At 36.7% G+C, this 15,184-nt stretch overlaps 1 protein-coding gene across 3 annotated transcripts; it reads left to right on the top strand.

The window, feature by feature from the left end:
- Nucleotides 1–229: 229 nt before the first annotated feature.
- Nucleotides 230–11,483, top strand: DBR1 (debranching RNA lariats 1). Of its 3 annotated transcripts, XM_036851610.1 has the most exons (8): nucleotides 230–571; nucleotides 1,197–1,321; nucleotides 3,155–3,235; nucleotides 5,413–5,498; nucleotides 6,971–7,195; nucleotides 9,631–9,711; nucleotides 9,965–10,110; nucleotides 10,598–11,483. In XM_036851610.1, the coding sequence occupies exons 1-8, from the start codon at nucleotides 375–377 to the stop codon at nucleotides 11,289–11,291; spliced, it is 1,635 nt and encodes a 544-aa protein (XP_036707505.1). In that variant the 5' UTR covers nucleotides 230–374; the 3' UTR covers nucleotides 11,292–11,483. The 3 variants fall into 3 exon arrangements, with proteins under 3 accessions (XP_036707505.1, XP_036707506.1, XP_036707507.1); XM_036851611.1 differs by lacking the exon at nucleotides 3,155–3,235 and having other exon boundaries at nucleotides 249–571; nucleotides 10,598–11,470; XM_036851612.1 differs by lacking the exon at nucleotides 9,631–9,711 and having other exon boundaries at nucleotides 249–571; nucleotides 10,598–11,470.
- The last annotated feature ends 3,701 nt before the right edge of the window (nucleotides 11,484–15,184 follow it).

Here is a 15,184-nt window from a genome sequence, read left to right as displayed (position 1 = left end):
TCCTAAATTTGGTTTGATTTTATCAAACTACACTATTTCCGGGAATTTTTGTTTGTTTGTCTTACTATTCTGGTTTTGATTTTTAGCACCTGTCAGGCTGCTCGGACTTTAAGAAACACCTGCCAAAACAGGCAAAGTACGAGTCGATTTGAAAGCTCCCTGGCATCCCTGGGTCGGTCTTGCCCTTCCCGACCTCTCTCTCGCGAGATTTGGAAACCGGAAGTGAATTATACTGCTGGAGTCTCAATTGCAGGAGGCGGTGTCTCAGTTAAGGTTGGCGGGATCTAAGCGATCAGTCGGGTCTTCGTTGTCCGGCCTGGGCTGGCTCTGGTTTAGGGGGTTGCGGGCAGCGCTCCCTGCCTCGGGCCGGCAGCATGCGGGTGGCTGTGGCCGGCTGCTGCCACGGCGAGCTGGACAAGATCTATGAGACGCTGGCGCTGGCGGAGCGGCGCGGCCCGGGGCCAATAGACCTTCTGCTATGCTGCGGTGACTTCCAGGCTGTGCGCAACGAGGCCGACCTGCGCTGCATGGCCGTGCCGCCCAAGTACCGCCACATGCAGACCTTCTACAGGTGAGGGGCGTGGCCTGGGCCCTGGCCCCCGCGGTGCGAGGTGTGACTAGCCAGCGGTGGGGGCAGAGAACCCGGGCTGTGTTCGAATCCTGTCTGCTGCTGACCAGCTGTCTCTTTTAGTTTCCGTCTTTGTTCACGCTGTGTGTCTAGGAACTGGCGCTTAGTAAATGTCACTTTTCTTCTTTCCATTCATCTGTTTTGTTTCGGAAGGGATCGCAGCCTGAGGGGAAAATCTGGAGGAAGAAACTGACAGGTTAATCTACTTTATGCTTAATAGGACTCTGGGACTAATCCATTTATTGATCTAGGAGTTTTTATTGGACGCTTGCTATGTGCTAGTCCTCATTCTAGAAACTAAGGGTGTAACAGTGAACTGACGAAAGTTTTTGACCTCATTGAATATACGTTGGCTTGAACCCAACGTGGCAGCCCTGAATCATTCTTAAGGACAAGGGTGGACAATTCGTTTAGAAAGAGCTTAACTTTTTATGATGAGCTCAGGTTTTTTTTACTTCGGACCTTATTTTGCTTTTCTGCTATGCCTAATAGTACAGGCATGCCCAATTGCTTTTCTCTATGTCTCATTTCTGCTATGCCAACTGACAACTTTACCCTTATGTTCTAGGTATTACTCTGGAGAGAAAAAGGCCCCAGTTCTCACAATTTTCATCGGGGGTAACCATGAAGCCTCAAATCATTTGCAAGAGTTACCCTACGGTGGCTGGGTAGCACCAAACATTTATTATTTAGGTATGTGTTCGTGGGTAATTTCTTGGTCTGATAGCATGAAAGAGCCTGTCAGGATTTGTATATCAGTTGATCAGCATCTTGAAATATATGGTGTTTTGGGAATGTCTCTTGATTTAAATAATCATGAAAATTTAATTAAAATAGTTCATTTAAGTAGGTAATCATGAAAATATGTCCATGCATCATCTAGTGCTTTAAGCAATACTTAATATAACTGCAGAGAGCTTCTGTACGATTTGCAATCCCTTAAATTTTTTCTTACTCTTCTTATTAAATTAAAAAAAAACTTTTTATAATGGAAATATTTAAACATACACAAAAGTAGAGAATAGTATAATGAATCTCTGTACCTATTAAACAGCTTTAACAACAATTATTGTTCTGCCATCCTTCTTTCAACCCACTCCCTGCCTAAACTCTTTTGTGGGGGGAGGTGACCGGAGTATTTTATCTTATTTTCATCTATTTATTTTTTAATATTTTATTTATTTATTTATTTGGCTGCGTCAGGTCTTTAGTTGTTGCACATGGGATCTTCCTTGTGGCGCGGGATCTTCCTTGCGGTGCGGGATCTTCCTTGCGGTGGGCAGGCTTCTCTCTAGTTGTGGCGCCTGGGAGCTCTGGAGCTCCAGAGTGCGCTGGCTCAGTAGTTGCGGCATGCGGGCTCTAGGGACTTAGGGGCATGTGGGATCTTAGTTCCCTGACCAGGGCTCAGTCCCGTGTCCCCTGCATTGGAAGGTGGATTCTTAACCACTGGACCACCAGGGAAGTCCCAACTGGAGTATTTTAAAGCAGACCTCAGCCATCGGATTATTTCACCTGTAAATACTTTAGCATGTATTTTTAAGTGATGAGGATTTAAAAAAATACCACAAGTACAGTACCATGATTATACCTATTGCCTATCATTATCTGTTGCCTAGTTCATGTTCAGATTTCCCTGATTATCACAAAGATGTCTGTTTTACAGTTGACTTGTTCAAATAGGATCCAAACAAGGTCCACACTTTCATTTGATTGTCACGATTCTGAAGTCTCTTAGACTATAACTGTCCCTTTTCGCACTCTCTTCTCCCCCAAACCCCCATGCTGTTTATTTGTTGAAGAAAATGGGAAATTTATCTGGCAGAATTTCGCACATTCTGGGTTTAGCTGATTGGATTTCCTTGGGTTGTTTAACGTGTTCCTTTTATCCTCTGCATTGCTTATAATCTGCATTTAGATTTATAGACCTGATTAGGTTCAGGTTCAGTTTTAGTCCTTTTAAACTATACAGTCCTTTCATCTCTTTATTTAAATGTTTACAGGTGTTTCTAGTGATGACATAACTTCAGAAATTTAATTTCTCTACATCATTACTGATGGATCATCTTTTGACAACTGTAGTATTGTGAAAAGGTGAAATTGTCTGAAGATGATCAATCAAATGAAATATAGAAACTGCAGGTTTCTGTATTCTATAAGTCAAAGGTATACGTTATATATACCTTATATATAACATATAAATCCATCATAGGACATTTTCCCCTATTTCCCCCGCCCCATCCCCGTATTCCTTTAGGTACCAGATTATGTATGTCTGTTTCCCTCTTCACACTCCCTATCTCATTTGTTCCTTCTTTTCTGCTCAGTCTCTTGCTTCCGTAGTCTGTCTCCCTACTCTACGTTATATATTGTTGGCATATTTTCTATGTAAAAGAGTAACCTCATCATGACACTTAATTTTCAAATAATTTTAAGACTGCATGATATTCTAGGCCTCTAAACTGTTTGTTCAGTTAGTAAAGATTGCTTTTGCCTACAGTAATTTTATTTAACTATGTAATTTTTCAGGCTTGGCAGGTGTAGTAAAATACCGAGGTGTAAGGATTGGTGGAATCTCTGGTATCTTTAAATCTCATGACTATCGAAAAGGTATTGTTATGCTTTTTTTTTTTTTTTTTTACATTTTATTACATTCTTTTTTTTTTTTAATTGGAGTACAGTTGATTTACAATGTGGTGTTAATTTCAGGTATACAGCAAAGCGAGTATTGTTATTCTGAGAATTGTTTTTAAACTTTAGAACTTCCATGCCCCATAGTAACTTAAGCATAATATACAGTTTGACTTTTTCATTGGATTTCTCCTATGAACTGATTAATTTATTCTTAAATTTATATTATAAAATATTTTATAAATATGAAAAAATAGAGAACACTAGAACATATTATCTGTGTATACCCCATCTAGTTTTACTTGGTATTTTGCCACTTTTAGTTTTGATTTTTAAGAAATAAAAGAGTACAGATACAATTGAAGTTCATTGTTTATCTGTCCTCAATCCCATCTCTCTCCTTTTATTCCTCCCTTACCTCACCAGGCAGTCACTATTCTGAATTTGGTGTTTATCATTCACTTGATTATTTTATATCATTACCATATCAGTAACAGATTTAAACAGTGTATTATATAGCATGTTTTAAACTTCATATAAGTGTATCATTTTACATGTATCTTTCTGCAACTTGCTTCTTTGTTTAATATGTTTTTGAAATCCATGTTGATACATGTAACACTGTCATTTAAATTTGTGAATAGTATTCCATTGTATAAATATACCACACTGTATCTGAATGAATTATATCTTGATTTTAAAGTTAAAGGAATAGCTTGGATCCACATTGATTTTAAAATTTCATGAATTAAGTTGACAGCTAAAACTTACATCCTCAGTGTAACTGTTAAATCACAAGTCTGTTCCTTGCTGCCCTGTTCCCCATGATTCTGAACTATTGGGATGGGTCTACAAAAATAGGCCATCTTCTACATGGCAGGTGTGGGCACAAATTGGGACCACTCTTTGGAGGAAAATTAGTAACATCTGTGGAAATTATAGAAGTATTCTGACTCAGGAGTTCTACTTCCAGGAATTTATCTACAGATATATTCCACAAGTGCAAAATGATATAAACAAATGTATTTCAGCCTTGTTTGTAATAGCAAAAGATAGGAACTAGTTAAATGTGTCATGATATAACTATACAGTGCAATGCTATGAAGTCAAAAAGAAAGAAAAAAGAAGCAGCTCTATGTGTGACTAATATGAAAAGAACTCCAAAATAAGTTAAGTGAAAAAAACAAGGCACAGAAAGTGTATAAATTATACTGCCACTTGTATAAAAAAAAAAAAGGGAGGATAAAGAAATATGTATATTATATGCATAGATGACATCCCTGGAATAAAATACTGAAACCTGATTAACACTGGTTCCCTGTAGGTAGGGTTACTGATGGATGGGGGAAGGAATAGGAGAACCCCGTCCGCTTGTTTTAGCAGCTTGATTGACGTAAAATTTATGTACCATTGTAAGTACACAATTCAGTGATTTTAGTAAGTTGTAGAGTTATGCAGCCTTTAGCACCATCCGGATTTAGAACATCTCTATCATGCCTAATAGTTTTGTGCCAAACTTAATCCCTGCTCCCATGCCAGCCCTAGGTACCCACTAGGGTCTACCCTCCAGGAGGAATACTTTTTACCCTATGCCTTTCTTTTTTTTTTTAAATTTATTTTATTGAAGTATAGTTGATTTACAATCATTGTATTTAATTTCTGCTGTACAGTAAAGTGATTCAGTTACACATATATATACATTCTTTTTCATATTCTTCTCTATTATGGTTATCACAGGTTATTGAATATAATTCTCTGTGCCATACAGTAGGACCTTGTTGTTTATCCATTCTGTATGTAATTTGCACGTGCTAATCCCAAACTCCCAATCCATCCTTCCCTCACCCCCCCTCCCCCTTACCCTATACCTTTCTGATGGTATCTTTTAAATCTTAAACTATGTGACTAAACAGTGTATTCCAAAATTAAATATAATTTAATTTAAAAAATCATAAGCCCCCCACTTATTTAGATTTATAGTTGGTGATCAGTTATTAGAAAATACCAGCATTTTGAGAGCAGTGTTTTTTTAATAAAATTTTCAAGAACCAAAAGCATTGATGACAAACATCAGTTTTGGAGAAGTGTATGTATGTATTTATACTTGCAGTATTTAAGGGAGTTGAATATAGCTTATTTCTCTTCTTCAATTTAAGGTCATTTTGAGTGCCCCCCCTATAATGCAGCTACAATAAGGAGTATCTATCATGTGAGAAATATTGAAGTCTACAAATTAAAACAGGTATGTAAAAAGTACATTACAACAGACTTGAAAAAATGGTAAAGTAATTCTCTACCAGAATGTATTTTGATCTGCTACTTCCAAGAAGAGCTCAATTTGGTACTTCCACAATTTGGATCTTGAGTTGTTTTTAGGAGGTTCACAGATGAACATTTTTAAAATTTTAATGGCTATACATTTATTTTAGTGATTAATAATAAAATAAAATATTTGATCCATGACTTCAGCTACTATTCCTTAGGGTAAGGCTATAAGAATATATATTGGATAAAGTGATACTTTAAAGAAAGTGTTAATATTTATTTTAAATAATGATATTAAATAGAAAATAATAGTGAAGATGATATGGGAAAATGTGAAGGTGATAACCGAAACACTGGCTTAACTGGAGAGTAATGAAACTAGGTTTTTGTTTGTGAACCCATTTAAATGTCTGACACCGGGCCTAAGCAGCTTTCTTCCGTGATAGTTCATATAACTGTCACTCAATTCTGTCATGCAGCGTGTCCAACTTTGTCACACTAAGGGAGAGAGGCCAAAGGCTCAGATAGATAAAAGTAACCTGCCCGGGACTTTCCCACACAGTAAGTGGTAGAGCCTGCCAGACTGAACCCAGGCCCTTCCCATCATAAATACAGCCTCGACTGGAACATAAAGATGTTTACAGGTATGCCCCATCATAACAGTTTCTTACCTGAATCCTTTTCCCTTTACTCATCTAAATCCTACTGGTCCTTGGAGACCCAGCTTAGATTTCACTTCCCAACCAGTGTTTCTAGTTTAAAGTCCTCACCCTTCCCTGAATTTTTGTAGCACTTATTGCCCATACCAGCTTTTCAGTGGTTAGTCATATCTATCTTACCCTTTTTGTATTTTCTTGAACACTTACTTAAATTATTTTAATTTAGTTTTCCAAGTATTTGCTTTGGATACTTGACAGTATGGAGTATATTTTGTGTTCTCCCCAAGAAGACACCAGCTACCTTAAATACCTCTAATATAATTTTTGTAGTAAACAGAGAGGTTTTTTTGGTGTTTACTATGTGAGTCCATCAGGGAAAAAAAAAAAGGTTTACTGTAGGTTAGGTTTACTGTATCATTTACAAGTCTCATGAAATCTGGACATTGATCTTAAAACAGTAGTTTCTTTACTAAAAGGGAAAAGAACAGTGCATGTTGTAGATTTTAGAAACCCAGTGCTAAAGACCTTAGCTGATTGGCAATCTAATCAAAGTGTGTCTCTATTGAACTGCCTTGCCACAGAAAATAAAGGTGATTTGTCAGGCAGAGAGAAAGCTGTTTCTCTTTGCCTTGATGAGTGAGTAGCTCAGTATTTCTGTGACTTCCTTAAATAAAGTGTTCTTAGAATGAATTACACAGAAATCTAGAGGTCTCCGTGGGAGAGAAGGGAGGGGATTGCTTTTGGTTAATCTGTTTTTAAGAGCTTTCTTTCTTTTCTTTTTCTGTTAAAGCTGAAGCAGCCTATGGACATATTCTTATCTCATGATTGGCCGAGAAGTATATATCATTATGGAAATAAGAAGCAACTTCTTAAGACTAAATCTTTTTTCCGACAAGAAGTGGAAAATAACACATTAGGAAGTCCCGCTGCCTCAGAACTTTTAGAGCACTTAAAACCTACTTACTGGTTTTCTGCACACCTTCATGTGAAGTTTGCAGCCTTGATGCAGCATCAGGTAGAAAACAAAATGCTTATTCTTTGATTTAACAAACAGTTATTGAACATCTACGGGCTAGGCCCTATGGGCCTAGTTGGAAAGTTAGAGAAAGAAATCAAAGATAACTTTCCTTTTGTGAATAGCTCAGTATCCACTGGGAGAAGGGACAAGCAAGCAATTATAAAATAGTGTAATAAGTTTGTGACAAAAAGTGCTAGGATACTGTGGGAACACCTAAGCCAGGCCATGGTGAGATGGGGATGTGGACAGAGAGATGAAGGGATAGAGAAGGTTTTCTAAAGGAATCGATGGTGCCAGGAAGAAGCAGATTATCAGGGTACTCTAGGCCCAGGGACCGATGTGTGCACAGGCTGGAGGTCTGAGAGCGTGGTGCCTTTGGGCAAGTGCAGCTGGTCCCTGGGGCTGAGGCACAGGGAGAGATGAAGCTGGAGTGAGAGCATAGCTGCCTTCTGGGACATGCTCTGGAGTTTGGGTTTTAACCAGAAGGTAATGGGGAAAGTTGAGGGTGATGAAGTCAGAGTTTCATTTCAGAAGGATTAGTTGGCAGCAGTTTTGTGTGTGGATTGGAGTAATGTAAAATGGGAGCAGAGGAGGCTATGTAGCAAAAGATGAGGTCCTAACCTAAGGCAAAGAGGGAACACAGAGAACGAAGCGGGTTCCAGAGAGATTTTGGAAGCAGAATCATCAGGATTTAGTGACAGAGGGAGGAGTGAATCTAGAATGACTCCCAGAGTTTTCCTTTGGTAATTGCATGGGGATGGTGCTTGATGAAAAGTAGAAAATAAATACCTACTTAGAGTTAGGCTTTAATGGAACTATGCAGTTCTTCCTTTCACCTCTGATTCTGGTTGAATTCTGACTTTCCCATAAAGTATCCCATAGGAAATACGTTTAGAAAATGCTGGGTTAACAAAGTTCGGGATTTCTTCCCAGAGGCTTCTGTAGAATTTCTGAGAGTCCCGTGTGCTAATGGGCATTACCTTTCTCTGAGAGGGGGGATGGGTTGTGCAGCGCTTCCTGAACTTACCTGACCAAACCCTTTCCTGCGGTAGAGGTACACTTCGGTGATGCTCTTCGCACACGGTTTGGAAGATTCTGTCTGAAAACATTCCTGTGGGCCCTCTCTGTTGTGGGCTTATTCTTACTCCCCAGTTTCTCTGGGAGAAGAAGGCGAGGTTCCTCTTGCATTTTCCTTTGGGCTGTTGCCAACGTGATTATCCTCTTCCCACGTCCAAGTCTTCTGTTTCTGTCGGTCACTTTTCCCACGTCTGTGTTACTCTCCTCTGTCTCTTGGGGCTCATGATGCTCTTGGATTACTACTGAAGCACCTAATTTGCTACTTTTCCCGGATTCTGTCTTCTGTTGTCAACCTCAGGGACTTGTGTCTCTGAATTAATATGTTGGATCCCTTTTTCTTGGCTCCTCAACTGCGTCTGACTTCACCAGTATTCTGTCTGAGCCCTTCTACTAACACCAAAGGTCATCTTTCCTCAGCACTGCCCTGCTGCCAGGATCTGCCCGTGATCTGTGTGCATCCCACCTCTCAGTCCCTCCCCACCACTGAATCGAAACCTGGTCCTCAGCAGGGTGTCCCATCGCTTGCTTCCTTGTCTTTCTTCCTCCATGTGCCTTGCTGTTTTTAGTGAGTCACTTTTTACTTCTTCCAGTGTGACCTTCATGTGTGTGATCTTCCCATGTTTCTTTCTGCTGGTTCACTTTTTAAAAAAGAACTTTATTGGAGTATAATTTCCACATCAAAAAATTCACCTGTTTTGCATGTAGAATTCAGTGATTTTTAGTAAATTTCCAGAGTTGTGCAAACGTCCTATAATCCAGTTCTAGAATCTTTGGTAACTGGTTTCTTTCCTTTGCTTGCTTCTGAGGCTCATTCTTGTTGTCGCATGTGTCAGTGTTTCTTTCATTTTTATTGGTGAATAGTATTTCATCCTATGGAGTATATATATATATATATATCTACTTTGGTGTTGTATCTAAGAATCTTTGCCTAACCCAGGGTTACAAAGATTTTTCTCCTATGAATTCTTCTACGAGTTGTATAGTTTTAGCTCTGCCAATTTACTTTTAAGCTCTTCTGTTGTCTGATCTTTAACCTTTGTGTTATTTGCTTTAAACCTTTGGTTTTGTGTGTTATTTGCTTTATTTAACATTATCATTACCACCATTTCTTTCTGCTTTGACTATTGTAAGGAAATTGAAGCCCAGAGAGTGTAAGTGCCTTGCTCGTCATTGCACAAGGGGGTATAGAGCTAACTTGTTTTGGAAAAGTAACCGTTGTTCCTTTGACACACAACTTAGGGGATTGGGTAATAAAGGTTATTTCCATCCTTTTCAATGTCTGAATTGCCTGTGATGTTTTTAACATTCTTTCTTAAATTATGGTTCTTTCTTAAATTATGGTTCATATTGTCTAGGCCAAGGATAAAGGACAGTCAGCCAAAGCAACCAAATTTCTAGCCCTGGACAAATGCTTACCACACAGAGACTTTCTTCAGGTAAAAAGAAAATGCAATAACTTTGCAATATAGTTTTACTCTTCCAGTGATTAAAAGAAAATTGTCTCCTTTCAGAAATTATTGGTGCTCTTTGTAATTTACGTGTTCTGAGATTTCTTTGGGAATGTTTAAGTTACATTAATGTTTTTAAGCTACTAAATTAAATTCCTTTAAAACTTTATTGTTATATTGACATTGTTAGAATATTAAAAATAGATATGTATTTCTTAAAATTACCAATTTCTTCTTGTAGGTAATAGAAATAGAACATGACCCCAGTGCTCCTGATTACTTGGAGTATGATACTGAATGGCTCGCTATTCTCAGGGCTACTAATGATCTTATTAATGTGAGTGAGCGCCTATGGAATATGCCTGAAAATAATGGCCTGCATACAAGGTGAGTCTGACCTTATTTAGGATTTTCCCTCTCCATTGTATGCACAGTTTTTGTCCCCTCCACCTTATTATTATTATTTTTTAAATCAAGGGAGTTATTGCTACAATTCAGAGTTTATTGACTGGTATGAAAATTGCAAGTTTTCCATCCAAGAGATCCAAGAAAATAGACTGCTGAGCACCAAGCCAAATAAGTGTATAAGTGCATCAAACTATAGCGCATAAGTGCATGAAACTTTAAGACCGTGGAGATGTGGTTCACACATTAAAATAATTTGTACTTGTTTTAGGGAGTGAGTTAAGGACAGCTTTTTCTAAGAATTGTTTTAATCTCAAAATGGTTCTTTGCTAAGTTAACTATAATTTTATGAAGTGGAATTCTGAAATGTGGTTTATTTTTTAACGCACCTGCCGTCCATAGTTAGATCTGATCATTTATTGTCCGAGGCTGATAAAATGTAAAAAGCTGTTGTTTTGGACTTTTCTAGGTGGGATTACAGTGCAACAAAAGAAGCTATGAACGAAGTATTGGAAAAATTGAATCATGACCTCAAAGTTCCATGTAACTTTAGTGTAACGGCTGCTTGTTATGACCCTAGCAAGCCACAGACACAAATGCAGTTGGTTCATAGGATCAGTCCTCAGACCACTGAATTTTGTGCCCAACTTGGCATCACTGACATTAACATCAGGCTTCAGAAGGCCAAGGAAGAACAGCACGTGTGTGGTGACTCTGAAGAGCAGGATGACGTGGAGAGTAATGACTCTGGAGAAGACCCTAGTGAATATAACACAGACACATCCGCCCTGTCCTCTATTAATCCAGACGAGATAATGTTAGACGAAGAAGAGGAATATGATGATAGTATTGTAAGTGCACACAGTGACATGAATACACCATCTGTAGAACCGTCTTCTGATCAAGCTTCTGACTTTTCTGCAAGCTTCTCTGACATCAGGATCTTGCCAAGTTCCATGACTGTATCTTCTGATGATACATCTGGTTCCCCAGTTGGCAAGGAGGGGAATCGTGGTGACCCTGTGGAGTTGGGGGATGGAAAGGACTTAACCAAGGTGCCGTTGAAGAGGCTGAGTGATGAACATGAACCTGAACAAAGAAAGAAAATCAAGAGGAGAAATCAAGCCATCTATGCTGCAGTGGATAATGATGATACAGCCTAAGACAGTTTACTTGTTTTAGTGTTATATGTAGATATGTGATTTTTGAAACTATATTTTTAGAGCTGGATCTTTGACTCAAGACTTAACTTTGTAATAATCAAGTTACATAAATTTTAGTGAGGTATCGACTTTATCTTTAGACCTTTGTATGTTTCAGATAAAAAAATATTAAAATTTCATATATTTACTTGATTGAGTACCCCTTTTTCTGAGAACATATATTATTCACTTTCATTTTTTTCAGCAAGCATTTATTGAACACCTACTTTGTACCAGGCACTCTTCTATAAGATGGCACTACAAAGATGAGTGAGACAGGGATTTTTGCCTTCATAGAGTTACTATCAATCACTGTAAATATTTTGGTGTATAAAATATGGCATATTTATATTTTGTTTTACAGTTAAGTCATTATTGTATATGTACTTATATATGCTCTCTTTTCATTTATTATAAATACTTTCTCTGGTCAGCTCTTAATGTCTATCGAATATAATTGAACCTGAAGAGAGTAGATAAGATTTCAGGAAATAAGTACAACATTGGCAAACATAAAATCTTATACTTAGTTGCTGAGATTAATATAACCCTGCTGACTTTTACATATTATATTTTAGCTTTAGCTTTAATTTTAATATGACTATACAGGTCATTTGGGGCACAGTTCAGTTTAGTATTAATTACTAGCAGGGAATAAAATAGATAACCAACAGGGACCTAGTGTATAGCACAGGGGACTATACTCAGTATTTTGTAATAACCTCTAAGGGAAAAAGAATTATCCTAGTAGAGATGGAAAGTGAAAGTAATTTCTGTAGAAGGAATAGTGTTATTGAGGGACTACTGGTTCAGATGGTTTCAGGAGAAACTACCAAACCTTTTAAAGGTAACCCCTAATATGCAAAGTGTTCCAAAATATAGAAAATGAAGGAAAGTTCAGTTTCTTTTCATGACGCTAATATAACATTGATACCTAAATCTGACAAAGATTGCACAAAGAAACCACAAACCAATCTCACATATGAATATTGAGTCCTAATTGAAGTCCTAAATAAAATATTAGCAAACAGAATCTATAGCACATTTTAAGATACAGCATGACTGATACAAAGATAGTTCAATATTAGGAAGTCTGTTCATATAATTCACCCAGTAATAGATCTAAGGACAAACAATGCAACACCCATTTCTGATTTTTTAAAAAAAGTAAAATCTAGCATCTTGTTTAAAAGGGAAATACTATAAGCATTCCCATCAAAGGAAAGTAAGAGCAAAATCAAGGAACAAGATACCCACTACCTCCTTTACATTTTAATATTGGTGAAAACAATGAGGGGAATCAAAATTGTAAAGGCAGAAGCATCTTTATAGAGATGACCTGAATGTTTAGTTGGAAAACACCAGAATATTAAAACTAAAACTAAGATACCACTAAAGTAATATGTAAATAAAGTGATACAGCAAAGTAATGATATAAAATGAACATACAAATCAATAGTTTTCACATACACAATTACTAGTGAGTGGCATGATATAAGCAAAACAACAAAAATACTTAATGAGAAATGCATAAAACCTGTAATGAAAACCTTAAAATGCACCTGAAAAATGCAAAAGTAAACTTGAACTAATAGAAAATCATCTCTTATTCCTGGATAGATAAACTCAACATTTTAAAGATGCCAATTCTCAAGTTAATATATAAATTTAACATCCTAATCAAAATATCAACACATGTTTTTTGTTTTGTTTGTTTTTCTGGAGCTAGACAAGTTGATTTTAATGCTTGTGGATAAATAAGTTAGAACAGACAGGAAAATCCCCTGCAAAGAGTAATGGGCATATGCTGGTCATAACAGCCATTAAAACGTAATATAAAGCCTCTATAGTAATTAAAACAACATAGTACTGGTTCATTAGAGGACAGGCCAATGGAACAGAAAGACAAGAAATAGGCCCAAACATATATAAGAAGAGTTTAGTATAGTATTTAAGTGACATCTCAAATCACTGAGGAAAAAGATGACATTTTAAATAAATAAGATTGGACCTCGGGAAAGAAACTTTTTTTATATACTAAAATTAACTCCAAATAGATCTGAGATATACATGTGAAGAATGAAACCATATAAATACCAGATGAAAACATGGGTAAATTTCCTTATAATCTGGACCTGAGGAAAGCCTTTGTAACTGTATCTCAGAATCCAGACACAGTAAAAGACTGACACATTTTGACTATATGCAAAAATAGATAACTTTTGCACAGCAAACAAAACAAAACACCATAAACAATGTTAAAAGATAAATGACAAACTGGAAGAATGTATTTGCAACTCATATCACAGACAAAAGGGCTCATCTTTCCAAAATATAAAGAACTCTTTATATAGACTCAGTAATTAAACTTGTAGGAATAGGTCCTAAAGATACATCTCCAAAATAAAAGAAAGCATAAGCACAAGAGTATTCATTGTAGCATTATTTGTAATAACGAACCATTGGGAACAGTCTAAACTGTTCACCGGGAGAAGATTGGTTGAACAAATACCCGATGGAGTAACACACAGCTTTAAAAAAGAATGTGGGACAAAAAAACATGTACACAAATGTTTATAGCAGCATTATTCTTGACAACCAGACAGTAGAGATAACCCAAATGTCCATCAACTGATGAATGAATACATAAAATATATACCCCCACAACAGAATATTATTCAGCAATAAAAAGGAATGATGTACATATGTTACAACATGGATGAAACTTGAAAACATTACGCTAAGTGAAAGAAGCCAGATATATAAAAAAAAAAACACATGTTGATTGATTTCCATTTATATGAAATGTCCCAAATAGACAAATCCATAGAAACAGAAAGTAGATTATTGGTTGCCCAGGGCTGGGGGAAGGGAATGGGGGGTAATGAGGAATGACTGCTAATGGATATGTGATTTTTTGGGGGGGTGACAAAAATGTTCCAAAATTAGATTATGGTGATGGTTACACAACTCTGTGAATATACTGTGAATATGAAAACCATTGAATTGTACACTAAAAAAACCAGGAGATTCTCATGAACTGATACAGAGTGAGTTTTAGGTTATATTAAGTTAAATCAAGGTAGAGAGCAGTGTATATTTTCTGTGTGAGAAAGAAATTTCCTTGCTTTGCTTTTTTTCTTTTAGTTTTGACTTTGTAAAACATCTACATGTTTCAAAAGTCAAAACTTTTGAAAAATTGAAGTATTTGATTTACAATATTGTTAGTTTCAGGTGTACAGCAAACTGATTCATATATATATATACGTATATATACATATAGATCTTCAGATTATTTTCCATTATAGGTTATTACAAGATATTGAATATAGTTCCCTGTGCTTTACAGTAAATCCTTGTTGTTTATCTATTTTATATATAGTAGTCTGTTAATCCCATACTCCCAATTTATCCCTCCCCATCCCCTCTTTCCCCTTTGATTACCATAAATTTGTTTTCTGTCTGTGAGTCTGCTTCCGTTTTGTAAATAAATTCATTTGTATTATTTTTTAGATTTCACATATAAGTAATATATAATATTTGTCTTTGTCTGACTTACTTCACTTAGTATGATATTCTCTAGGTCTATCCATGTTATTGCAAATGACAATATTTCATTCTTTTTTATGGCTGACTAATATTCCATTGTATATATACCACATCTTTTTTATCCATTCATCTGTTGATGGACACTTAGGTTGCTTCCGTGTCTTGGCTATTGTAAATAGTGGTCCTATGAACATTGGGGTGCATGTATCTTTTTGAATTGCCGTTTTTGTTTTTTATGGATATATGCCCAGGAGTGGGATTGCTGGATCATATGGTAGCTCTATTTTTAGTTTTTTAAGGAACCT

Source organism: Balaenoptera musculus, chromosome 4 (assembly GCF_009873245.2).
Source record: "Balaenoptera musculus isolate JJ_BM4_2016_0621 chromosome 4, mBalMus1.pri.v3, whole genome shotgun sequence".
Lineage (NCBI taxonomy): Eukaryota > Metazoa > Chordata > Mammalia > Artiodactyla > Balaenopteridae > Balaenoptera > Balaenoptera musculus.
This window is presented reverse-complemented; position numbering and strand designations above follow the sequence as displayed.

What these genes read in the sequence shown, in the direction of transcription:
- DBR1 (XM_036851610.1), top strand. Translation starts at nt 375, where the DNA reads ATGCGGGTGGCTGTGGCCGGCTGCTGCCACGGCGAGCTGGACAAGATC. An exon ending in ACCAAACATTTATTATTTAG is followed by an intron (nt 1,322 to 3,154) that starts GTATGTGTTCGT and finishes GTAATTTTTCAG; the next exon opens with GCTTGGCAGGTGTAGTAAAA. An exon ending in ATCTCATGACTATCGAAAAG is followed by an intron (nt 3,236 to 5,412) that starts GTATTGTTATGC and finishes CTTCAATTTAAG; the next exon opens with GTCATTTTGAGTGCCCCCCC.